At 39.2% G+C, this 27,465-nt stretch overlaps 2 protein-coding genes across 2 annotated transcripts; one reads left to right on the top strand and one right to left on the bottom strand.

Moving 5' to 3' along the window:
* Positions 1 to 4,791: 4,791 nt before the first annotated feature.
* med18 (mediator of RNA polymerase II transcription, subunit 18 homolog (yeast)) lies at positions 4,792 to 9,015 on the bottom strand. Its single transcript, XM_057834825.1, has 3 exons — positions 8,672 to 9,015; positions 8,467 to 8,570; positions 4,792 to 5,501 (listed from the first exon to the last, which is right to left on the bottom strand). Exons 2-3 carry the CDS (start codon positions 8,537 to 8,539, stop codon positions 4,945 to 4,947), a joined length of 630 nt encoding a protein of 209 aa, XP_057690808.1. The 5' UTR covers positions 8,540 to 8,570; positions 8,672 to 9,015; the 3' UTR covers positions 4,792 to 4,944.
* An 82-nt stretch (positions 9,016 to 9,097) lies between these two features.
* Positions 9,098 to 26,486, top strand: LOC130915093 (cytochrome P450 4B1). Its single transcript, XM_057834823.1, has 12 exons — positions 9,098 to 9,501; positions 9,624 to 9,768; positions 9,854 to 9,898; positions 18,175 to 18,302; positions 19,444 to 19,568; positions 19,651 to 19,805; positions 19,942 to 20,048; positions 20,215 to 20,405; positions 20,487 to 20,620; positions 20,854 to 20,918; positions 22,669 to 22,751; positions 25,946 to 26,486. Exons 1-12 carry the CDS (start codon positions 9,313 to 9,315, stop codon positions 26,115 to 26,117), a joined length of 1,539 nt encoding a protein of 512 aa, XP_057690806.1. The 5' UTR covers positions 9,098 to 9,312; the 3' UTR covers positions 26,118 to 26,486.
* The last annotated feature ends 979 nt before the right edge of the window (positions 26,487 to 27,465 follow it).

The raw sequence follows: 27,465 nt of genomic DNA, 5'->3' as shown, positions 1-27,465 counted from the left end.
CAAAGACTCCAAATAAATGGAATGCCTCTGTCTCTCTGTAATACCACAATGTTATAGTGCATTTTTGGGTATTAATTTGCAACGTGATAGCGGTGGTTCTAAGAGATGGATTAGCCCCCACTGAAGGCCCATGTCACAAATCCACTATCCACTACTCGTGCATATAATTCTAGAGATGTAATGTTCCACTGATTGTGTTTACAAGAATGACGACAACGAAATAAGTTACCACAAAGATATCACAGAGGAAAACACTTGGCACAAGCCTGGTATTAAACCTAAACAGCCGGCCAAAATTACATAACCTTATCAATATTGTGGCATCCACATACTGACAGAGCGCCACTCGACTTGTCAGAGTTCCTTCAAATAAAGCATGCAGCACATATTGCCTCTGGCAGGGAGTTGAAGGCCTCACTTGCGAATGTCAGTGGTTGGCTGCATCCACAATAGCAGAGTAGGCCCGATGCCAAGACACTGATTAGCCCAGCAAGGCCTCCGTTCTCCAGGCACTGTGGAGTGGAGGTGCAGTGGGAGTGCGGCTCATCACCAAAGAGCACTGTGCTAAACACAAGTTTAAGTGGAAGAAAGCCAGGAAACTGTAGAGTACCCATGCCGGACATAGAAAGCCTTCGGCAAGGAGGCATCTGCCTCTTTAATACATAATTCAGTCCGAGCTGAAACATTGCGCTTCGGTCCCTGAGCTTGCTGAAAAACATCCACCAGATGATCTAGAATCACTGGCCATCATCTTGATGTACCAGATTACACAAAGCAGCCTTACCATTAGCTGTTAAAACAGCCATACACGAACAAAATTATTAAATTTGTTTACTTATTTATTTTTCTCTTCAGGCATGACAAATCCGAGCAAACATAGAGCATTTATATGTGTTTACAATTAATTCAACCCGAAAAGGGCAGATGGGAGAAGCCGAAGCTTATTGAAACCCGCCCCCAGTATACCATGTAGGATGCAGAAAATATCGAATAACAATTTTTGACACTCAGATTTCGTAGTGATCAAGTTTTTTTTTTTTTTTTTTTTTTACACCATCCCCTCTGATTGTTCATTTTCCCAATAGTCCATTGTCGATCGTGGCAATGTGCTCGTTATGTTGATTAGATCCAGTAGATTAGTTCATAATTCAGTGGTTAGTTTAGTCAGTTGATTCGATCCAGAAGATAGGGAATAGCTGGGGACTGATGGCAGGCCGTGTCCGCCACCCCCCTTTCGTCGACTTAATCCTCGTCGCAGTTTTCATTCCTTGCTGCCTCCCGACGAACATTCATCTCAAGGTTGCGCAGCTTCGTAGTAAGTTGCATCGCCATTCCGGTTTTGGACTCAGGGCCTAGGGTACTGGCGTCGCTAGGTCCTTCTGACCACGTTTATGTAATGAGACTTCATTTATGTCAGCCCTGTCAGAATGACATATAGTGGTGAATTCGAACAATAACCATTTCCTTCAATTGGAAATCATTTGTTCCAGGATTACATTGTTGTCATCGTAAAAGCCTTATGAACGCTACGTGCAATGTTTCAAGGAACAGGTTTACATACTGTACACATACAAGACGCACACCAAGAGACATGACTGAAGTGGAACATTTGGCGACTCCCACACCAAGCCACTGAGCACTGCTCATCTATTGACACGATCCAAAAGAAAAATTAAGACCTTGCGTTGGCTCTCGATGCCACACCTACAGTACACAAGATGCGTTATTTTCAATGAACCACAGAAAAAATGTTGTGACTGTCAAGGAAGCAGATTGCCACAAAAATGGAAAGAGACTAAAGGAAGAGCGTGTACATTTTTTGACGCTGTTGGCAATTATCTAATTATTGTCAGTTGGTGCCATTTAACAAAGGACTCAATGTCATTTGCTTTCTAGTCACAGTACAGGGCAGGTTTAGGTCTGAGGTGTCTCCCCCCGCCTCCCTATTTTAATGTGCATGTACATTTTAGATTGGCTGGAATGTTGCAAGTGTTGACCGCAGATTTCAATTTAGAAAGCAGTCTTTTGCAGTTATTCGGAGGAAAATGTTTTCAGTATGTCGAGGCAATTTAATTACAAATACAATTAATGTACAGTGAAATTGGTTCTCGACATTAACCACAATCTTGAGTACTTACATGAGGTGTTGAAGGCATTTATAAGTTTAGATGTCTTCAACAAACCAGAAAGTCCAGCTACTTTGATTCAGCCTGGATTACAATGACCTGTATGAATGAGAATCTACTCAGTGCACAGCAGAACAACTTAACTTTTAACTATATTCATTTTCATGACTATAGTTTGCAGTAGTGTTAAACTATACTGTACCCTGCAGAGGTCCTATTTAGTCACAGGAGAACACCTTAGACTCAGTAGGATGCAGTTAAAAGCTCTTGTATTGCATCTCATTAGTTTGTAGTGGAGTAGCTAATTTTGCGGTGGGTGATTGCATACACAAAGATGTTGAAATGGCAGCGAATGTGTGTGTAGCGGCCACACCAATCCACGTTTCCACCTGAGCGAATTTGCCCTCATCACCTGTGATTTGCAGATAGGTCAACACGTACAGACAGACGTCGGCCCCGAGTGTTCCCTCCTGACACGCAACGCGGTCCCTTTACATCGCAAATGCATCTTCCTGGACGGATATTATTAGAGGCACTCATGTCTTATTGCCCGCATTATTATGGCAACTGACAGGATGTGCATTAGTTACTTCAGTCGCCGTGCTGCAGATTGGCCATAATGTTGACACACTGGCGTAGAGGCCAATTTGGAGCACAGCATGAAGAGGCAAGAACCTGAGGCAGCTGTGGAGCTTTCATGTGTAATAGTCCCAGCTCAAGTTCCCATGAAAGAGGCACTAATGGGTTAACAGTAGAAATGAACGGGAGAGGGGAGGGAAAATCAATGCTTTTGTTGAGGGGAAGAAAGAAAGCCTTTCACAGGTCTATGTATCATTAAGCAATTGAGAAAGCTAATTAGAGCGTGGGGGGAGAGAGATGTGCAGATCTCGCAGCTAATTATTACCATGGCAACCAAACCTCCTGTAGATGATCTGTGGTGGTGAGTGAAGCAGCGCAATTAGAAGAGCCGCACCGAAGAGCTACAGTGACCCCTAGTGTATGACAACGGGAATGTTCTTTATAAACTAACCTGGACGGATTTAATAAACAGCATAATTAAATGCCATATTTTGCATTTGGTACATACCAGGGACCCCAGGAAAGACTTGCTTGACTTAAGCCACTTGATATTACCCCTATCATATCACAATTCTAGAAACCATAAACACAAAACAAAACTGAAATATAACACGGAGCACACACCTAACTGTGCCATGTACGTCATCTAGAGAAAATTTATTGTTCAATATTTATCTAATAGCATGGCAAAACATTCAAAATGTAATATTATTCATCGTAGTCACCTAAGACTGATTACAAATGTATTATGTGCAGATCAATGTAGACGTTTTGCTAGTCCAAATTGGCCGTAAAAAGTTTTGCTCAGAGGACCAAAAAAAGCATGGTTTTCATAAGGATTAATTTTCAAATCTGATGGTTCCAAGTGTTCCTAATATGTTACATGCACATTTATTACAATTTCGCAAAACATTAATTCATCTTTATCCTCACAAGAATCGCAGGGGTGGTGGAGCCTAACCCAGCTAACTACGGGCAGTAGACAAATACTCAAATTAGTTGGAAATATAGGTTAGTTTCTTCTGATAGTGTCAATTACAGCACAGATATTACAGTATTGCTTTAGTACAATAAATTTGCATTGAAGGAATTTTCTTTTCTCTCCCCTCCTTGATGTCTGTTCAAGCACCAGCTACTTTTGTATTCTTAGGCGGTATTTGGTGTTAAGTGTTTGATTACCACTGGACTATCTCAGCGATCCGGTGAATAGGGTTAGGCTATCTGGATAATGTTTAATGAACAACTATTAAGGTCATCTATCAGTACACATGCCAAATTTCCCATTAAGGTTTTGTCTTTTCAATCATAGTCTAAACAACAGAATTCGGGTAATTTTAGAGGGATATTCATTTTGACCATCTCGTTTCACATTAGCAAATTATGCATGTCTTCATATTGTTAAAACAAACTAAAACAACAACAAAAAATAGGGATTTATTTCTTATGGGATCTTATCGTTTTTCCCTATCACTTAATTTGTGCCAGACTGTGTCTGTTGCAGACAAAAACACAATGTAGTTCTCTGTCAAGACAAAACATACTGTAAATATGGAAAAAGAAAATATGTAACTTTCAACTAGCGCTGAGCAGATCTGCAATGCCATGTAGTCGTCATTGAGGTATCAGTTCGATACCAGACGCGTCACTTTTTTTGAGCTACGTTATTGCAGTTTCATATTCCATTTTTATGAACCAGTGAACATCGTGGGTATTACATTGCTACCATTAATGCACTGCGATAGACTGGACATCGGTGAAAAAGAACAGTCACTTAGACAATATAGGAAATCACTTGATTTGGCATAATTTCCCCCAAAAATTATTACTTTTATTCATTTATGCCAGGGACAAATGGGCAGAACAAATCAAATGTTGGGCAAACGTTTCTTAGAGAAAAGTACAAACTGTCATTTAAAATTGTAAAAGAAAATTTCTTTTTGAGTGCTACACTACACTTTGCCGACGAGATGATGGATTGTTTTTGTGGGCAAAGCCACTTAAGTAAAATTGCAGCATGACATTCATCTTTTGTAGTAAGTGGATAGAATCATGGAAGCTCTTTAAATAAAGCAAACGAGCAAAAATGTTTAGGTCAAGGCTTAGTTGTATTTCATTTCATGTAACATGGAGAGACTGTGTAAAAATAAACAAGAGATCTCACATGTCTATGACGGTGGGGGTCCTTCAATGTCCATGTTTGCTAGAGTCAATATTCATACGCATGGAAGAAGGGGGTCATTCAATGTCTCTGTTTGCTGGGGTCAATCTTCTCAAGGTGAACCAGAGGTTTCAGCTGCTCAGCAAAACTGCGCATGTCCTCCGACACAGTGTCCTGCCCGGCAGGCGCCAAAACGCTCAATTCCACCAAGTATGACAGCGACAGACGCTCTGTGTTATCAGTGTTGCCCGGGACAAGGATTCGCGACAGCTTGCTAACCACTACTTTCATGGCGCCTTTGCGGAAAATGTGCCCATTGGCCACAAACTCATGGTCCATGCGGAAGCCCATTTCATTGAGGAACTCGGGCAAGCTGTGTGAGGCGGCCACGTCCACACAGTTGCGCACGAGGGCATGGCGGCTCTTGTCCCCTACTTCCGGCTGGCCCAGGTAACGCAGGTGCCAGGGGGCTGCGGGATGTGAGAGGGAGCGGCGTGCCCGCAGGATAAAAGGATTACCTTGTTGGCCTTTCAGGAGGTAAACCAGCTCATGGTCTGTAAAGGTGGCGGGTTCCATGTTGTCGCACAGGCCTCGCAAGCGATGTAAAAGACTTTCCAGGGCCTGGTCCAACACACTTCCTAAAATAATCAATATACACATCGTACATTGTAGAGATGAGAAGATCCTCAAAACTCGCCTTCAAGTCGAAATGTTCTCGAGATTTGTTGTGATATAATATCTGAAGTACAGTGGTACCTCAACATACAACCTCTCAACATTTGACGTAAAATTTGACTCATCATATACTCAACATATGACGACATGCTCAAAATACCGTACTGGCGCGAATATAAGACGGCCCTGATTAGAAGACGGCCCCCTCTTTTTCAAGACTCAAGTTTGAAAAAAAGACTTTTTGAACACCAAATTAATTTTTATACAGAAAATAATTACAGTTCATCTGAAACAAATAATTATAGCAATAAATTTGAGAGAAAAAGCATGTTATTTTGCATCATTCAAATCTTAATATCTGAACATTTAAATATGTAAACTAAAGTACAATCACATTCGTAGATGGCTTCTGGTTTTTGAAATGTGAATAAACCAATCTATTGTGATAAAACAACAAAATTGCAATAACTGCTTTAACCATCAAAGTGTGGTCTGACTAACTGTAGTCTTGAAACAAATCTGAATAAGGAAAAACACTGCAATAAAATAATGCAAACTGGTTAAACTTGAGAGTAGTTGAGACCTGTCATGACAGAACATTACTCAAGTTCAGCATTCGCTTCAATGATATCTGGCGCCATCTAGCGTCGTGAATGGGTATAATGTCTAGACCCCGAATATAAGACGACTCCCACTTTTTAAGTCTTATTTCAAAGCAAAAAACACCGTCTTTTATTTGGGCCAATACGGTACGACGATTTATGAAAGCGTCACAATTTCACCGTTTTCACTCAAGACGAGAGAAATCAACATCGGTGCCAAGAAGGTTACTGCACGTAGTGAAAAAAGGAAAAAGGTGAGGCTTGCCAGTGAAATTAAGATGGTAATGATAGAAAAATATGACCGTGGTGTGCGCATCAGTGAACTGGCAATAATAATAATAATACCTGTAATAATGTAACAAACCGGGTTCTAATGTGGCGAATGTGTTTTGCGTGGTGTACCTGAACGCACTGCGTGACTTGATAAGAGTGTGCCTTTTTAGTTTTACTTTCACTTAGTTTACTTGCTGCGGGGGACACTAGGCACAAGTTGATGGAATGCATGATTAGAAACCTGAAGAAGCTGGCGATTTCTTTGGTGATGTTACCACAATAATGATTGCCACCTTATTGCTAACTTATTAAGTCTGGCGAACAGAGGAGGACCATTAGACAGTCTACAGCTGTGTTGTTGAGCGAGCCATATGACAGATCCGCACCCCAACTCATATTTTTCTATCATATCTATTTTAATGTCAATGGTAACGGTAAGCATCACCCTTTTTACTTTTTTTTTTTCACCACCTGCACTAACATTGTTGGAACCCATGTTGAATTTCTCTCACAAGAAAATCTGCCATGCGTCAGTCTTGTGGGAAAACATAGAAACTGCGGTGCTGTCATAGATCATCGTATTTAGAGCATGTCGGCAGATGTAGAAACAAATGGCTAGTCAAATTTTACGAAAAGATCGTGTGTCGAAGTGATCGTATGTCGAGGTACCACTGTAACTTCGTATGTAGAGGTAACACTGCATTGCTTTTTATTGTCCCTCATAGACAAGATAAAAAACTAAAAGGAAACGGACCATATAGTCTGTTCCATCCAAATTGTGGAATTTACTTCCATATGAGCTAAACACTGTCATCTTAGTTGAAAATCGGGCATCTGTGAATTTAAACAATGAAAATGACTGAGAGTACTATACAAATAGAATTAAAGTTGCCTACTAAATACTAAATAAAATGGTGTTGGTTATCAGCTCTAGGATCTCAATTCTGCTTTATACATGCTGGCAGCACAAATATCAAATGAAAATGGTATACAATCTACCAATGGCAAAGGTATTGATGAAAAAAGAATTTTTTATATTTTAAGAATAAAAATACTTTTAAAAAGGCTGCATCTCGGTCTGAATATACCTTCAGTTTATAGTGGTCAATATGGAGCCCCCCGGGTGCCAGGGTAGAAAAAAAAAATCATAGCTACTCTGTAACCGCAGATTACTAATCTGTACCCGCAGTTTAGCAATGACCCGGAAACAGTCACCAATGTTTGGCGGGGACTCCAAACGCCGAGGGACCGACCGAGCAAGCACCTGCAAATTTTGCCCTCGGCAAACAAAGGGGTTTTAAAAGGTAACTATTGCACATTTTCTTTGGTAGCCATCTAAAATTTCACTTTCAGATGTCATCAATCAATATGGCATGTTGTGTTTGCACATTTTCTGTGCTGCTGTCGTGTCCGTACATGCTTAAATCAACTAGTGTTCATTTGTCAGTTAGCTATTTCTAGTAGCCGCATTAGCAGCATTAGCATATTGATTGATGACACCTGAAAGTGACATTTTAGACGGCTACCAAAGAAGACGTGCAATTGTTACCTTTTAAAACCCCTTCGTTCGCCGAGGGCAAAACGTGCAGGTGCTTGCTCGGTCAGTCCCTCGGCTTTTGGGAGTCCCCGCCAAACATTGGTGACTACCTTTTCCGGGTCATTGCTAAACTGTGGGTACAATTTAGTAAACTGTGGGTACAGATTTGTAATGTGTGGGTACAGATTACTAAACTGTACCCACAGATTACTAAACTGTGGGTACAGATTGGCTATGATTTTGTTTTTTCCCTACCCTGGCACCCAGGGGGCTCCTTAGGTTAAACTTTGTAGCGTCTTCAATTACTGGTAGAGTCAAAGGCTTACACCAAAAGGATATTTATTGGAAATCCACGTTTCTTTCTGAAAGTGTACATAAAGGGGCGTGTTGAGACTCAATTGTACAAGGACTGCTGCTTATACAGTGCCTTAGTATTACAGATGTGGGTGAATTTTATTTTACATTCAAGACGTTTCATATTCTTAAACATTGTATTTTCCTGTTAATGCAGCTCACCTTGTAATAAATACTCCATCATGTTGATAGTGCCGCCAGTAACGGGCATAACAGTGACAGGAGGAGCCTCCATAGCTCTTCAGTAACCTCTTGATAGGGTGGAACTATGAAATATGAGTATTAGCGCCCACTTAATATCCAGAATAGCAATATACAGTGTAAACTAAAACATCAGGCAAAGTTAACAATAAAAATGACGGGCTACCTTTAAAGTTCCCGAAGCTCCAGCAGCGGACGGCCACTGGAAAGACAAGCCGGTGTCTGTCGACGAAGTTCGGTTTAGCCCACGCAGGAAACACCGAGGATCCAGTCGGCCTCGCCGGTGTCTGTTCATTCAAACGATGTATAGCATTATGAGCTTAGCAAGCTAACTAGCAACTTGGACCCTTATCAGCACGGCGGTTGAATCTGTTTAAATACACCGTCAAATTAGACTCAAATGAAATTAAAGAAAGGTTTGCAGCAAAAGAGACTTCCAAGTTAGTCAACTAGCAAGGGACACATTTTGAAGCGGTTTCATTACTTCTTCTACTCCACTTGAACACTCATTTGTGCAACTTATTAAAAACACTGCCGCCATCTAGGGGGGAAAGGGAAGTAGCGCGTGGGAATATGGGCGGGATTTAGAACACTCTTTTAGGTCACTGGTTGCCAAGTAGGCTATATTAAACACAACTATGCTATTTACAACTGTTTGACTTAAAGATAAGTGAACAATAGCTTCTACTAGTCGATTATTGACTATTGCTCAACTCCGCCCATCGTGGGTGTGTGTGGCATTGACGTAACGTCTCTCAACCAACAAATTTTGGTTCTGTAATTTATCCTTGAGTTGTCATCTCAAACATGTCGCTTAGCGGGGCTCTGTGGGGCTTGCCGTCGTACTGGTTCGTGCAACATTCGCTGGTTTTGCTGTTACTCTTCGTCGTCGTGTACAAACTCGTCGTGCTGCTCATACGGCGGAGGGAAACCTTTCGGAACTTTGAGGCGTTCACGGGACCGCCAGGACATTGGTTCTTTGGGCATGTCCTACAGGTAAAGACATTAATTTTTGTGAATGCAATGAACTTCACAAAATAAGTTGCACAGTTGTGTGCAAATAAAAGCTTTGCATGCAGCTGGACGCTTGTTGATAAATAGTGTTGAACCCCCTCCAGTTTAAACAAGATGGGACGGACTTGGACCAGATGGTGAAATGGGGGGAGCATCACCCCTACGCTTTCCCGCTGTGGTTTGGCCCCAGTGTCTGTTTCATCAACATCCACCATCCCGATTACGTGAAGAGCATACTAACGTCAACAGGTGAGCAGTATTTTCATTTCCAAGTTCACCGCCATAGCCTTAAATGGATCCAATGTTAACTTCTATCTGATTTCTTATGTTACAGAGCCGAAAGATGATTTTGCATATAACTTCATAAAGACCTGGATTGGTAAGGCATACATACTTTTTGTCCCATGCTGCCAGACGTGGAAAAAAAAAAAAAAACTTTGTACTTATTAAAGCGTAAGACTGCATATAGTATAAACACTCATATAAAAGATAGCAACTCAAATTATTAAAAGGAAACCATGGATAGAAAGGGTTGTAGTTCTTAAAAGATAAACATTATTATGAGTTAAAACCATAGGCGGAGTTTGACTTTTGGGTCGGGGGGGCACAACATGTTGATGACCCCGAAACGCAGTGTCAGCAATAAAATTAACTTACAAGAATACTTACAATAATAAGTTGAAAATGAGCAGTTTTTTGGTTTCCCATCATTCTTGAGGGGAATTCTAAATCAGGCAGCTGGCAGCACAGCCAGATCATCATCCATTGAATATGGTAGGCCCGCCGGTGTCGTGCCAATGTAGTTACCTCAGTCAAAAATGGTATCCCCTCGGCGGAGCCATATGGAGTTAGATTTGTGTCTTCATTATTCGATCAAAAAAAGTTGCTTCAATCAAAAAAAAAAAAAAAGTTGCTTCAATCAAAATATATATTTTCAATTAAAAAAACTCCCTTAAATTAAAAAAAAATGTGAATGCAAAAATAAATTTGAAACTCAAAAAAATGCATTTGAAAGCTATTTTTATTTTATTTTATTTTATTTTATTTTTATTTTTTTGAAGTAATGTTTTGTGTTTGGGCCACATTTTGGCTAGGACATTTGTGTCTTTATTAAATCAATCAAAATTAAGTTGCTTCATACAAAAAAATACAAATTTTCAAAAGAAAAATCACTTCAATAAAAAAAAAAAAGAAATATTTTCTCAAAAATGTGCATTTGAACACTTAATTTTTCGTTAAAAAAGTCTTTTTTTAATTTAGCAATCCTTTTTGTGTTTGGGCCATATTATGGGTAAGACATTTATGTCTAAATCATTAAATCCCCAAAAAGGATCAAAATATATATATATTTTCAATCAAAGAAAAAAATCCCTTACCCTTGAAAAATATAATTGCCCTCAATTATTTTTTTTTGTTTGTTTTTTTTGTTTTTGAAAATAACATGCAAAGCAAATGACCGTCTAAGGTGCTAGTCACATGATCTGTTCAAAAAATAATTTTGACTCACTATAAAAATGTTTTTTTGTTTGTTTGTTTTTTTTCCCATTCATTTTTGTTGTTTGTTTTCTTGCTTTACAACTTTTATAGACCCTACCCACGTGACGTCACAACTCCGCCCTCCTGACTGGTGCCGCCCAATTATCCGTCAACACATCGTGTTTACCTGTTACGGCTACGTACATTCCTCCTATTTACGGCGTGTTTTTCTGCTCGTTAACATTAATAATCAAAATGGTGAAGGCGTGTGTGGCGATTGGTTGCAATAACAGAGAAGATAGACGGAGAGACTTGAAGTTCTACCGGATTCCGAGAGACCCGGAGAGGAGAGAGCGAGATGGGCTGCTGCAATTCGACGAGAAAACTGGGCTCCGAACGATTACCACAGATTATGTAGTAGTCATTTTATATCTGGTAAGATGCATTTAATATATATTTAGAGGGTTTTGGACTGACAACCACAATTAAGATCATTGCTAGGCTAATCGCCGACAACATACACGTACGTATGTAGTGAGAGTGCTATCGCTAAACCATATAAACATTAAAAGCCCTAGCTCCATTGACAAATTACATGAAATACATTAGACTTGACAGTGGATGTTAGCAAGAACAAAAGATTTTGAATTGAAAATTTCGTAACTCACCTTTCCAAGCACAAGATAGATTCCTGCCGAATTTTCGTGGACGAGGACCTGTTTCACCCAACCAGCAACGAAGTATTTATAAGCCTCCAAGCACTTAAAGTTTTTAAAACTTAAGTGAGAATAGGCTGATTTTGTGTGGACAAGATAGTTGTAAATATCAGGGTAGCAAGCAGATGTCAGGCAAATACGGCGAAGACAGCGGGTCGAAAAACATCGATTTAGGCATCAAATATGGATCTGGCGAATGGATAAACTGAAGCTTTTCCACATAACGCCTTTTATGCAACGCATCCAGTGAGTTTACGGCATCCGAAAGCACCGGGTCTTCCATGAAATGCATTATAAATTGCTCGATCAATTGAGACCATTGATAATACAGACACAAAATGACGGACAAGGGGGCGGAACAATACAGCGATCACAAGATTTTGTGACGTCGGTGGGTAGGGTCTATATGTAAGTCAATTACATGCAATGACACTTTTCGGCCACCAAGGGGAGCCCCCCCCCCAAACTCCGCTTATGGTTTAAAAAATGGAAAATAAAACGGCTCTTGATGTTTTCGTTTTTATACAATTTGTCAAATTAGTTTAACTAGTAGGTCGCCATTGTTTTTGACGTCGCAGTGCGGTGACATCACTGGGTTACGCTGCCAGGCTTCCAGAGTATGACTGTAGCGACATAAACATTTCATCTGTTCAGCCCTTTCAATTTGAACCGGAGAAGAACATTAGTGAGCATGACAGAAATGTCAATATTTCACAAAACGAGCAGCAAAAGCAAAATAAACAGGAAAGATGGGATGAGACGAGACGAAACTATGACAAAACGTGTGTTCTGTCAAAATGTGCTACACTGACAAAACGTCTACATAGGCGAATTTGACACCCAAAGTGCGCATAGGCGAATTTGACACCCACCGTGCGCTTTCAGCTTGTTTTGTTTAGATGCATAAAGACAGAACATACTAAAGATGCCTTTAGAAAATACTTAAACGTAGTAATATCAAATAAGGGTAGTTTAAATACGCTTCGTGATTGATATGGTCAACGGATCAACAATCTGCCTTAAAGTGCCTGTGACACGAAAAAGCATGTTTTTTTCATAATACACGCGGTGTTTTATGCCCCTGAATGATATGGGCCGCTTGGATGTGTGTGGAAGCGATCGCTATTTTTATTTAGTTTTTTTAATCCCGCGCCATGAAAATGAGTGACTTCCGGCTTCGGTCTTGCATTGAGGAGGAGGGCACTGTGACGTGTACGGTAGAAGACGTCCTCTTCACGCTACAGTATACTGTTGTATATGAGGACGAAGGATTCAGCTGATTTTGCGGATTAATACGTTTATTTTTCGCATCACGCCAGCCAAACGGCTGCAGAAAAATCATTCTGTATGAAGGAGAGGCGTATGCGCCTTTTTGGAGTTTCAAAAGGTTCCCATTCACCGTGGATATTTACTGTGGGACCATTGGACTTACGAGGAAGTGAGTAAACATCTTGTTTTGTATTATGTCAAATACGAATACAGCGATTACAAAGTAAACACTACAAACTTCCTTTAAATGAAGGACTACTTACGTTTGATCATTGATAGGCATGTAAAAAGCTCTCCTAATGCTGATTAGCAACAGCACGTTAGCTGCACAACAACTCCAGCCACCCTCCTCCGTGGAACAAACTGTAAATTGCTCTCCGCCGGGCGGTTTGCCGATCCGCAAATACAATCGACAACCGGGTCGTCATGTCAAATAATCCAGCATAGTTATGTGTGATTTTCTGCTTCTAAGACTTTGAAACATCACTTGGTTCGGGTTAGCATGTCGGCTAGCTGTCACGCCTTCTGGTTTGTTTACATTCTCCGAAGCCGGGGAAGGGAAATGACATATGTCCAATTTAGGTGTCATAAAATATCGTTCGGGAGGTGCGACAGTAACGGTGAAGTCGACAGTTTTGACCATTATGGAGTAATTTTGCCATGTCGTCCTGAATAAATGCATTTTTATTATTTCATATTCCATTCAGCACAAGACTGTTATTTGTCATGACCATGCCATTTATTTAGCAATTGGGGAAAATACTTGGATAAAAAGAGTATCCTGTAAAAATATTGAAGTAAAAAGACAGAAACAATGACATTTTGCCGCTCTCTTCATCGCGTTTTCCTCGTTGTGAATAGTTCCCCCTCGACGGGCTGACTGGTCCTTCTCAAGCCATTTATATAGCTATTGGGGAAAATACTTGGATAAAAAGAATATCCTGTAAAAATATTGAAGTAAAGAGACAGAAACAATGACATTTTGCCGCTCTCTTCGTCGCGTTTTCCTCGTTGTGAATAGTTCCCCCTCGACGGGCTGACTGGTCCTTCTCAAGCCATTTATATAGCTATGGGGGGAAAATACTTGGATAAAAAGAATATCCTGTAGAAATATTGGAGTAGAGAGACTGAAACAATGACATTTTGCGGCTCTCTTCGTCGCGTTTTCCTCGTTCTGAATAATTCCCCCTCAATGGGCTGAATAGTAAAACTGATGAGCCCAGTCTACCGCTGACGTCATCCACCTGTTGGGGACGCTAAAGCCCTATAATGGTAGGCGTGGCTAACCGGCAGATTAAAAGACTAATTTCTCGTCATCTGTGCTTTGCTAAATTGTTGTATGTAGTCGAATCGTCTCAAAATATGATTATAATTCACATAATAATGCCATTTAAGACTTTTTTTCTCGTGTCATATGCTCTTTAAAGCTACCACAAGAAAACACAATGCTTAAAAGTGTGAGGGAAACACATGCAAAAAGTATTTTGAGGCAATGAAAAGGTAATAAAAGACTTAAAAACACAAATACTAAGTACTCGCCACTTTTAACCGATGAGCGCATGTGTTGGACGTCTCGCTGCATAAAAGGAATTGCAGTAACCCGGTAGTATTCGTCAAGTGACAGTGACAATCTACGACATCACCCTGAGCGTCCGTTGCACGCTTAAAAATTAGCACCCTCTGTAGGTCAAAACATGTACTAAATATTATAGATCATTAAGTCAATGGAAATATTCTATGTGTTTTTAACAACATATTTTAGTAGAAGAAAACAATTGTGGCTTATTAGAGCCTACAAGTCTAAGTAAGCAAATGGCAAATTTCTTAGACCCCTGAATATGGAGAAAATAATGTTTAAACACAAAAAATGACATCTTTTGAGTACAGCTATTTTAAATGACGTAATGTAAATGTTTTAATCAGCTAAAAATAGTACCAGCATGATAAAATGTCTGCCCCCATTTACCTTTTTCCTCCACTATTGAGAGGGGGTATTCTGTTGTTTCAAATTTCTTTATGGTAGGACGGACACGATAAAGGTGTTCTTTCCTTTAAGTAGAAGTAAAAGTACTTCTTAATCTCATTCAATCAAGATCACAGTCACAGTTTACTTAGAGGGAAACACACCAGTTGAAGTCAACATTTGATTGAGTCAAAATAATAAGCCAGGCAAATTTAAAATATTTTTTAAAATGCTATATTTATTAAGGCTTCAAAATGGTGGGGGGATGCCAGCCCATCACATCTCAGACATTTTAGGCAAGTCTGCTGACTGTGCTCAAACCACGCCCTGCTCAAATGCCAAATGTCTACCCGTTACCACATCTTGTTACAACCTGAATGATACTTTGTCTAGATGTTTCCCATGCCTACAGAACTCATCTACCATGCCAACAAGGCTTTGTGAACGCAGAGAAGCATTTCTCTTATCAGCGGAGCTTAGCGAGGGCAAAACAGCCAGCCAGTGGCGAGCAGCGACCCCAAAAGGCCCCCGAGCAAGCGGTCACGGTGCCTCGTGCAGCAGTTGCCATCACAAAATGCGTACGGTCGGCTAAAATTCGCTTGAAATTTAGCAGGCCGCCAGAGTCTCCTCCGCCATTATCTCCAGTCATTTTTTTTAAGCTGCGTAAACAGTATCGTGTTGTACCACACAGTATCTTATTTTAAACTTTATTAACTTTGTGTTTTCTGTCCTCACTAAACGTGAAGTTGTTCAGCTTGACAGACAGCAAACAAGGCATTGGCTTTTTGAAGCTTTTTCCTTCCTTTACTTTTGACAATTTGTGAAGCTGTAGCACAAATACAGTGGGGAGAACAAGTATTTGATACACTGCCAATGGAAAAACCCATTGGCAGTGTATCAAATACTTGTTCTCCTCACTTTATGTACACTTATGTTCAAAACGACAACATTTTATCAATAAAACACCTGACACAAAACAATTGGTGTTCAAATGTCCATCTCGTCTGATCAAAATGTACATTTGGTAGATTAAATTAGCCTAATTTGCCTAGCAAAAGTCTGCTAGCTTAAATGCTACAAATGGTAACGTATTTATAATTTTCATAGCAAATCGTTCACACATAACTCCACAAACTGTAGCTCCAAACTTCTTTACAAATGCATACACAAACATATACAGTGGGGCAAGTAAGTATTTAGTCAACCACTAATTCTGCAAGGTCTCCCACTTAAAAATATTAGAGAGGCCTGTAATTGTCAACATGGGTAAACCTCAACCATGAGAGACAGAATGTGGAAGAAAAAAAAAAAACAAGATCACATTGTTTGATTTTTAAAGAATTTATTTGCAAATTATGGTGGAAAATAAGTATTTGGTCAATACCAAAAGTTCATCTCAGTACTTTGTTATGTACCCTTTGTTGGCAATAACAGAGGCCAAACGTTTTCTGTAACTCTTCACAACCTTTTCACACACTGTTGCTGGTATTTTGGCCCATTCCTCCATGCAGATCTCTAGAGCAGTGATGTTTTGGGGCTGTTGTTGGGCAACACGGACTTTCAACTCCCTCCAGAGATTTTCTATGGGGTTGAGATCTGGAGACTGGCAAGGCCACTCCAAGACCTTGAAATGCTTCTTACGAAGCCACTCCTTTGTTGTCCTGGCTGTGTGTTTGGGGATCATTTTCATGCTGAAAGACCCAGCCACGTCTCACCTTGAAAGGTGGAAAAGCGCTATATAAGTATAACACCATTTACCATCTTCAATGCCCTTGCTGATGGAAGGAGATTTTCACTCAAAATCTCTCGATACATGGCCCCATTCATTCTTTCCTTTACACAGATCAGTCGTCCTGGTCCCTTTGCAGAAAAACAGCCCCAAAGCATGATGTTTCCACCCCCATGCTTCCCAGTGGGTATGGTGTTCTTCGGATTCAATTTAGTATTCTTTCTCCTCCAAACACGAGAACCTGTGTTTTTGGTTTCATCTGACCATAACACATTCTTCCAGTCCTCTTCTGGATCATCCAAATGATCTTTAGTGAACCGCAGACAGACTTGTACGTGTACTTTTTTTCAGCAGGGGGACACGTCTGGCAGTGCAGGAATTGAGTCCCTGGCGGCGCATTGTGTTACTGATAGTAGCCTTTGTTACTGTGGTCCAAGCTCTCTGTAGGTCATTCACTAGGTCCCCCCGTGTGGTTCTGGGATTTTTGCTCACCGTTCTTGTTATCATATTGACGCCACGGGGTGAGATCTTGCATGGAGCCCCAGATCGAGGTAGATTATCAATGGTCTTGTATGTCTTCCATTTTCTAATAATTGCTTCCACAGTTGATTTCTTTACACCAAGCATTTTACCTATTGCAGATTCAGTCTTCCCAGCCTGGTGCAGATCTACAATTTTGTCTCTGGTGTCCTTCGACAGCTCTTTGGTCTTGGCCATAATGGAGTTTGGAGTGTGACTGACTTAGGTTGTGGACAGGTGTCTTTTATACCGGTAATGAGTTAAAACAGGTGCCATTAATACAGGTAACGAGTGGATTCTCGTTAGACCTCGTTAAAAGAAGTTAGACCTCTTTGACTGCCAGAAATCTTGCTTGTTTGTAGGTGATCAAATACTTATTTTCCTCTCTAATTTGGAAATAAATTGTTTAAAATTCAAACAATGTGATTTTCTGTTTTTTTTTCCACATTCTGTCTCTCATGGTGGGGGTTTACCCATGTTGACAATTACAGGCCTCTCTAATCTTTTCAAGTAGGAGAACTTGCACAATTGGTGGTTGACTAAATACTTATTTGCCCCATTGTATTAGCTGAAAAGACATACAGCCTTATGTGGGCCCAAACGAGAGGGCAGCTGTCCTATAGCTGTCCATGTCAAATGAGTCTCCTACTCAGTCATAGAAGCCAAGGCGACAGTCCAGCCAGGCCCGAGGGCAGTGTATCCTACATCATTAAACAAAATAAAATACTTTTGGACTTTTTGGATATATATTTTTTTAAAGGGTTAATTTCGATTCATGCGGGAATTCGGGTTACGTCACCAGCGTAAGAATGGAACTCGTTCATAATCCGGGGACTCCGTGTATTGATAAGGTGCGCCTTTTATTGCGGAAAATGGGGTAATAAGTACATACTGTATACCTGAACAATCGACTAGAGTACATAAACTATTTGTACTTCATTACTTTCTGCTGTGTATTGTTACTTTGCACATTTCATCCTCAGGTGACGGCTTGCTGGTGTCTCATGGTCAGAAATGGTTCCGCCACAGAAGGCTTCTGACGCCAGGTTTCCATTATGATGTGCTAAAATCGTACATAAAATTGATGTCAGAGTCAACCAAAACCATGTTGGTATGTATTAATACCAAATACCAATGCTACCTAGTACTTACAGATATTTACAATAGAAATCCATACAAATATGGATTATTGATTCAAATTGTGCAAAAAATTACTACAAACATATGGTAAATGTAAATACTTTAAAATTATCAACCTTTTTTAAGTCAACAAATTTATGCTGAGCATGAGTACAAATGTTAGTGATGGTGTGGAATGTTTGACCTTAGTATTAACTTTACTACTACATAATATTAATGAGTGTTTTGTTTAGAACTTATGTTCTTTTGAGCACAGCCTTGATTGTTTCATCATATTTATATTAGGGCTGTCAAACGATTAAAATTTAATCGAGTTAATTACAGCTTAAAAATTAATTAATTGCGATTAATCACAATTAATCGCAATTCAAACCATCTATAAAATATGCCGTATTTTTCTGTAAATTATTGTTGGAATGGAAAGATAAGACACAAGATGGATAGATGCATTCAAAATACGGTACATAAGGACTGTATTTGTTTATTATAACAATAAATCAACAAGATGGCATTAACATTATTAATATTCTGTTAAAGTGATCCATGGATAGAAAGACTTGTAGTTCTTAAAAGATAAATGTTGGTACAAGTTATAGAAATTTTATATTAAAACCCCACTCAATGTTTTCGTTTTAATAAAATTAGTAAAATTTTCAATCAAAAAATAAACTAGTAGCCCGCCATTGTTGATGTCAATAATTACTTACACGATGCTCATGGGTGCTGAAGCCTATAAAATCAGTCGCACCCAAGCGCCAGCCGAGGGCGGCAAAACTCCATAAAACACAGTTAACAAGTGGGCATTTCACTGTACTGTCATTTAAATCTGTGTGAGCGGCGCATGTGCGTTAATTGCGTCAAATATTTTAACGTGATTAATTTAAAAAAATAATTACCGCCCGTTAACGCGATAATTTTGACAGCCCTAATTTATATATTAAACAAGTTCTCTGATCTTTAAAGAGAATTTTTGTACACGGATTACAAAACAAGGACACAGTTGGATCACTGCTTAGTATAATGCGTAGCTATATGAATGCATGTCCAAATAAGCAGTAACTAAAGCATAACACGGGTTGAGCATTGCCAAGTCTGACTTGCTCACTCTATAGGACAAATGGGAGTGTTACTCGAGCACAGGCGAGTCATTTGAGGTGTTCAAACACGTCAGTCTCATGACGTTGGACATCATCATGAAGTGTGCATTCAGCTACAACAGTAACTGTCAGACTGAGAGGTCAGCCTCCGAGGTCCATTGTACATTTATTCTTGTGTACAGCAGGTCTACGGTATATTAACACGCTATCGTCTAATTTCAGCGGAACAAACGAGTACATAAAATCTGTGTATGAGCTCACTCATTTGATCAACCATCGCTTCCGGATCTTTCCTTACCATAACGACCTGGTATACTACCTCAGCCCACATGGCTTCAGGTTCAGGAGAGCCTGCAAGGTGGCTCACAATCACACAGGTGAAAAAAAAATCCTTGCTTCCATTTTCATCATCATACCCTTGTGAAGTGTGATTTTCTGCTGAAAATTGAATATGCTGAAAAATAGCAATGAATAGCATGTTTAAGTCCAAGCTTTTTTCTTTGGCTTTTGAAGAGGGAGTTATAAGAAAGCGAAAAGAAGCCCTGAAAAAAGAGAAAGAGCCCGGAAATGTCTCAACCAAACGGATCTTGGACTTTCTGGACATCCTCCTCTTGGCAAGAGTAAGTTAAAAGATTTTGATTTCTGCACATGTACCAATATCCATCTATTGTTTCCTACAAACAAAATATTAAGGACCAGATTAGCATTTTGATGTTATGGTGGATTTCTACCACAAATGTAATGTTTCAGGATAAAATTTAATTGTTTTCGTCTACAATGCTCAAGGATGAGAATCAGCGAGGACTTTCAGATGAAGACATCAGAGCTGAAGTGGACACCTTCATGTTTGAGGGCCATGACACGACCGCTAGTGGCCTCTCCTTCATCCTCCACACCCTTGCCTGCCACCCGGAACACCAGAAGATATGCAGGGAGGAGATCACCCAGGTCTTGAGTGGCAAGGATGCCATGGAGTGGTAACATATTTGCACCTACGCTGCAATACCTCTGTTTTATGGTTATAGAGTTTGATCATTAACATGGACTTCCTTTGCTAGGGAGGATCTGAGCAAAATGCCATACACCACAATGTGCATCAAAGAATCACTGCGACTATTCCCGCCTGTGCCGGGAATGGCCAGAAAACTCACCAAACCGATCACGTTCTTCGATGGAAGGACTTTGCCAGAAGGTTGGTTGAGTTTTATCGGTCAGTCCGTCTAGACATCAAAATCTCACCTGGAGATAAATTATTAACTTTTATGTGATGCAAAAAGGGTAACAGGTTCACGGTTCAGGCCCTCGCTCACCCTAGTAATGATAAATGATGTCGAAAATAGACCACACATCATATCAATCTGTTTTGCCACCTTGCACAAATTTCACCTCTGTAAAATATTCACATTTTCTGTTGTTTTTTTGTAGGTTCTCTCGTGGGAACAAGTGTGTATGCGCTTCACAGGAATGGAACAGTTTGGGAAAACCCAAATGTGCGTACAATGGACTACAACTATTCACGAGGGATCTCTGAAAATAACAGTATATTGTATATAGGCGAGATGGTAAAAAATTAATACTGAAGTTAAACAGAAATTCCAGAGACCCAAATATTTACATACTGTGCATGCCTTTAATTTAGAAAATATGTATGTAGTACTACTGTACAGTGAAAAGAATTAGTATTTAAACACCCTGCTATTTTGCAAGTTCTACCACTTAGAAACCATAGAGGAGTCTGAAATTTTCATCGTAGGTGCATGTCCTCTGTGAGAGAGATCATCTAAAAAGAAAAATCAAATCACAATGCATGATTTTTTTAACAATTGATTTGTGTGATATAGCTGCAAATAAGTTAGTTAGTCCGCCTATTAAAAGTCCACCTCCACTCCATGTATTATCCTGAGTCAGATGCACTTGTTTGAGGTCGATGGCAGCATGAAAACACCTGTCCACCCCATACAATCATTAAGACTCAAACCTGTTACATGGTCAAGACCAAAGAGCTGTCCAAAGACACTAGAGACAAAATTGTTCACCGCCAAAAGGCTGTAAAGGGCTATGGAGCAATTGTCAAGCTGCTTCGTGAAAAAGGGTCCACTGTTTATAGCAGTCATTAGAAAATAGAAGAGGCTAAACATGACAGTCAATCTCAATCAGAGTGGAGCCCCATGTAAGATATCACCTCAGGGGGTCTCAATGATCCTAAGAAAGGTGAGGAACAAGCCCAGAACAACACGACAGGAGTTGGTCAATGACCTGAAAAGAGCTGGGACCACCGTTTGCAAGGTTACTGTTGGTAATACACCAGACATCATGGTTGGAAATCATGCATGGCACGGAAGGTTCCCCTGCTTAAACCAACACATTTCAAGGCCCGTTTTGTTTGCCCATGACCATTTGGATGATGCAGAGAAGTCATTGGAGCAAGTGTTGTTGTCAGATGAGAGTAAAATAGATCTTTTTGGTTATAATTCTGCTAAGTGTGTTTGGAAGAAGAAGAAGGATGAGTACTATCTCAAAAACACCATCCCTACTGTGAAGCATGGGCGTCGTAGCATCGTGGTTTGGGGGTGGTTTTCTGCGCATGGGACAGGACGAGTGCACTGTATTAAAGAGAGGATGACTGGAGCCCTGTATTGTGAGATTTTGAAGATGGGTCATACCTGGGTCTTCCAACATGACAACGACCTGAAGCACACAGCCAGGAAAACCAAGGAGTGGCTTCGTAAGAAGGATAACAAGGTTCTAGCATGGCCTAGCCGGTCTCCAGACCTAAACCCAATACAAAACCTTTGGAGGGAGCTCAAACTCCGGGATTCTCAGCAACAGCCCAGAAACCTGACTGATGGGTGGGCCAAGATCCCTCCTGCAGTGTGTGCGAACCTGGTATAAAACTACAGGAAAGGTTTGACCTCTGTAATTGCGAACAAAGGCACCAAATATTAACATTCGTTTTCTCCGGTGTTCAAATACTTATTTGCCGCTGTATCACACAAATAAATCGTTAAAAAATCCTGCATTGTGATTTCTGGATTTTTCTTTTTAGATTATCTATCTCACAGTGGACATGCACCTACGATGAAAATTTGAGACCCCTCCACGATTTATAAGTGGGAGAACTTGCAAAATTGTAGGGTGTTCAAATACTTATTTTCTTCACTGTATGTACAAACAGTCTCCTTTACGTCCTCATGGGTCTTCCCAATCTTTTTACAAATGGTGTATATTTTCTCATCACAGGTATTTGACCCACTTCGCTTCCTGCCAGAGAACACTTCCGCCAGGTCACCACATGCATTTGTGCCTTTTTCTGCTGGCCCCAGGTTCGTTGCTCGATGTCATGCAATTTTTTTAAAGTGGGAGGCTTTACATAGCACCGTCTAGTTCTAGGGGTTCGTGTTGTTGGGCGTAAAAGGGGCGAGGGTAGATTGTCAAGCTAAAGTATGATGCTGCAGGGAGCCATAATATGGTGTGTGTTTACTCTGACAGAAACAGCCCCCCATTAGACAATCGTCTTGAGAGGGTTCGTGATTATTTTTTGGCTGTTGTACATAACCTCATCAGCAGTGTTGTTAATAACGGCGTTAAGAGTATAACAGTTATTTTAGTCTGTAGTGATTAATCTAATTAATTTTTCCATCTTTGCAACAACGTTACCATTACTGAGGATGTGAAGTGGTGCGTTACTACAATTTGATTGAATGATGCGCGAGACACGGAGAGAGCAGAGCGGGAATGGGGCGGAGGGAACAGAGTTGTGAACTTGTGACGCCATTGCAAACGCGATGATAGGTGGCTCAGAGCGTTAGCATAGCATTTGCGATCTCGCTAGCATTAGCATTTAGCGTGGCGAGCGTCATGTTCTTTGGGAAAGTTTTATATATATATATATATATATTTATTTATTTATATATATATTACATACAGTTCATGGTATTCAGGTGGGTAAAATCAATTGAAAATAATGGACTGTTTTCCTGTTGAGTATGCATTATTATCATCACCAAGTGAGTGTTGTCCTTGTATATGCTACAATATAATAATACAGTGGTACCTCTATATACGAAGTGAATTCGTTCCAGGACCTTGTTTGTAAGTCGAAATGATCATATGTCGAGCAGGATTTTCCCATAAGAATACATTATAATTCCATTAATGCGTTCCACAGCCCGAAAACCTACACTAAAACCTTGATAAATGCTACTGGCACTACTGCAAATAGCTATTACAGAGCAAAATAAATAAATTATGAATAAAAATCGGAATAATAATATAATAATAGTAGGGCTGTCAAAATTATCGCGTTAACAGGCGTTAATTAAATTTTTTAATTAATCACGTTAAAATATTTGACGCAATTAACGCAGATGCCCCGCTCAGACAGATTTAAATGTTAGTACAGTGAAACGCTCACTTGTTGTGTTTTATGGAGTTTTGCCGCCCTCTGCTGGCGCTTGGGTGCCACTGATTTTATAGGCTTCAGCACCCATGAGCATTGTGTAAGTAATTATTGACATTAACGATGGCGGGCTACTAGTTTATTTTTTGATTGAAAATTTTACAAATTTTATTAAAACGAAAACATTAAGAGGGGTTTTAATATAAAATTTCTATAACTTGTACTAACATTTTTCTTTTAAGAACTACAAGTCTTTCTGTCAATGGATCACTTTAACAGGATGTTACCGGTAATAATGTTAATGCCATCTTGTTGATTTATTGTTATAATAAACAAATACAATCCTTATGTACCGTATGTTGAATATATATATATATATATCCATCTTGTGTCTTTCCATTCCAACAATAATTTACAGAAAAATATGGAATATTTTATAAATGGTTTGAATTACGATTAATTAATTTTTAAGCTGTAATTAACTCGATTAAAAATTTGAATCGTTTGACAGCCCTAAATAATAATAATGATACCTGTTATAATGTAATGAACCCTAAAATTTTCTTGAATGACGTATCCATAAACCTTGTATGATTTTTTTTTTTTTTATTATTAAATCAAAACAACTAGAGCAAAGATAGAAGGAAGAGATTCAAAGCCTCACCTGCATATTAAAAAACTATATATGGCGGAAAACACTCAGGTGACTTAAAGTTCCGCTCGGAGACCACCAATTTGGCCAAATTTCAAAATTGTCCGATATGCATGTGTGATACGTCAGTGGAAAGCTTAAAATATCAATTTTCTGAGGGAAGAAAAATTTTGAACAGGAGGGCATTTAAAAAAATAAAAAAAAAGTTTTTTAAACAGCAAAACCCTATCTGCAGGTAAGAGCACGCGAGAGTAGAATTACAGCCACCATGACTTTAACGAGATATTATCGTGTACTTACCTTGTTTCGATCCAAAAACTCCATGTAGCATGTAGCAATGAGTGTCAAGCCACAACTGTGAATGGCCACAGCTGGATTTTTGGGGGGATTTTATGGGTGAAACATGGTAATATAACAAGGGTCGCAATGCAGAAATTGCAGACATCAAGGAGTGGTCGAGATTTTCATTGTCATATTATTTACCCTTTTAAAGGTTTTTTTTTTCCAATTTTTCTTTGTTTGATTATTTATCATCTAAAATATTGAGGAAAATGCAACAGTAACGAAAAAAATACAATTAAGTGATAGTTATGAGGTAGATATCCGTGACTTTTTTACACACGCCATTTTTTTCATTGTGACATAGTTTGTTTAAAAATTTAAAATATGTGAATGAATAATTTTAAGTTGGTTTTTTTTCTCCAATGAATGATTCTAAGCTAAAAATGACAGACATTTTGAATAATAAATAAATTGCCTTCGTTTTATGGCTGAGTTGAAACAAAAGCGGTTGCTCGACGTCTGTAAACGGGGGTTTTCAGGGTAAAACGGACAAATTAAAAATAGTTCGGTGGCTTAATGCGCCATGAATCTGCTATGGCAGCATATAGACATATTGTTCTATCAAACACAACAGTTGTTTTGGCTTAAGATACAGCAGTTTCTTTTAAAGAGGAGTGCAAGAGCAGAAACTGCTTTTTCAGTCTTGTGTTTTCCGCCATATATATTTTAGGGGTGTGACGGTACACACAAGTCAGGGTTCAGGATGACCCTGGGGGGGGGAGGGGGGGGTGTCACTGTTCGGCGCGGGTTCGGTACAAAAGGAAAAACAAAAAGGCTTTTGAAGTTCAAGTTTGTATACCATTACACTCTTATAATCAATGAAATTTAAAAAATAAAAAGTGACCATATGTTTTGTTTTTTTTAATGGAATAAAAAAAAAAAAACTGTTCAATTCAATCAGTTAATATAAGCATATTTGATGTGAAAGACGTTATAGAATGGATCAGGTAATAACATGTAGAACATGAAAAGTAACGTCAGTTACTTTGCCAACTAATTACTTTTACTTTGAGGTAAGTTACTTTTTTGGGAGAAGTAATTTGTAAGTGTAGCTAATTACATTTTGTTAAAGTAAGATTAACAACACTGCTCATCAGCTCTATCTGTTCCATTTGGCTCTCAAGGAACTGTATCGGTCAGAACTTCGCCATGAATGAGCTCAAAGTGGCGGTAGCTTCGACACTGATGAGGTACCAGCTGATTGAGGACCCTACGCAGAAGCCCAAGATTATCCCTCGACTAGTGCTTCGCTCACTGAGTGGCATCCACATAAAGATCAAAGCTTTGGATTCTTGAGTCAGTCAATTCAGTGGTGTTTTAGTACTTTCTAACGTCAATATAACCACTACAATATGGAGGAGTGGGGGTCACACCCAGGCTCTCAACTCTCCATGCATACCACTGCATTATTTTTTTCGCATTGATTTTCTGCTTGATTGACTCACTTTTGTTCATGATGATAAATTTTTCTGCTAATGGGCAAGCACCTCTTATCAACACATTAAATATGTTGAATGTCTTGATTTTTTTGTTTAATTATAATAGGAATGAATTAAGTAATTCATGACAAACAATGCACTTTTCTTTGCACTACAACCAGGAATGTAATAATATAGCACATTGATTTGTAATAAAATGGGCATGTGTATCAATGCAAGCAAGTGTTTTACTTAGCTTCTAGGATCACGTTTAAGAACTGTTTTATATTTGAGTTAAAAGGGATTATTGTGTGACCCAATAAGTAGAAAAATCACCACAAAGTAGTCAATGTTTACCATACACATTATGCAAGCTCTATTCCCACAATGGGTGTGAGGAAAAACAGACCCATTTGTCATTAACCAATAGGTAACATACAAAGGCACAAAGTTTAACCTCAAGCACAAGTATACAACAAAAGAAATCAATAAAATCCTTTTTTTTTTTTAAATATATATCTTAATTCAAATATGCACATGTTATTTAAGTCTTTCACAGCATTTTCCCTGTTTAAATAGTAAATATATTCCACATTTGAAGAGATTGTAGACTTGGGTTGATATAACTTTTTTGGGCTGTTTTTTTTTTTTATTTTTATTTTTGTATTGCTTCTGTCATCATGGTAGTACTTGGAGAGGAGAGTAATGACTACTTGGAGCAACTGATGTAATTCAGTGGCACATGAATTCTATATTATTTCATCTAATCTGTTTATATTCCATACTGTAACTTAAGTGTATTAGTCCATCAAGCTATACCAGCAAAGTACAGTGACAGAGAACAATTACATGTTACTGTTATAGTTATTTGACATTTGGCCGAGTTTGGTGGTGTTTTATTTTAGTGGTGTGCTTTTTATTTTTTTTCTCAGGTTAAATAGATGTGTGGAAGGTTAATCATGGTCCTATTTGGACAAGATGAATGCAAATGACCCTCATGTGAAAGATGTTTCCTTAACGAATTTTTATTGTGCAGATTGAAAATTATTCAGACCTCTGATTATGGAGAAAATAATGTTTAAGCACAAAAATAAAAAATGGCACCGCTATAATAGGCATGTGATGATGGGTATTAATGACGAAATGAGAAAGGGTAGGTAATTTGCAGTGGCTGATGCCGTTTTTTTCCAAAGAGGGGAAGCTCAAACTGTGTCAGCCTGTGAGTG

This window comes from Corythoichthys intestinalis, chromosome 4, assembly GCF_030265065.1.
Source record: "Corythoichthys intestinalis isolate RoL2023-P3 chromosome 4, ASM3026506v1, whole genome shotgun sequence".
Lineage (NCBI taxonomy): Eukaryota > Metazoa > Chordata > Actinopteri > Syngnathiformes > Syngnathidae > Corythoichthys > Corythoichthys intestinalis.
The sequence above is the reverse complement of the archived record's forward strand: the minus strand, read 5'-3'. Positions and strand labels throughout refer to the sequence as shown.

Bases quoted from the DNA above. Each gene is read 5' to 3' on its own strand.
- LOC130915093 (XM_057834823.1), top strand. From the start codon at position 9,313: ATGTCGCTTAGCGGGGCTCTGTGGGGCTTGCCGTCGTACTGGTTCGTG. The intron at 9,502-9,623 runs GTAAAGACATTA...AACCCCCTCCAG, and splicing joins TCTTTGGGCATGTCCTACAG to TTTAAACAAGATGGGACGGA. The intron at 20,406-20,486 runs GTAACATATTTG...TTCCTTTGCTAG, and splicing joins GGCAAGGATGCCATGGAGTG to GGAGGATCTGAGCAAAATGC.
- med18 (XM_057834825.1), bottom strand. From the start codon at position 8,539: ATGGAGGCTCCTCCTGTCACTGTTATGCCCGTTACTGGCGGCACTATC. The intron at 5,502-8,466 runs GTGAGCTGCATT...TGATTATTTTAG, and splicing joins GATGGAGTATTTATTACAAG to GAAGTGTGTTGGACCAGGCC.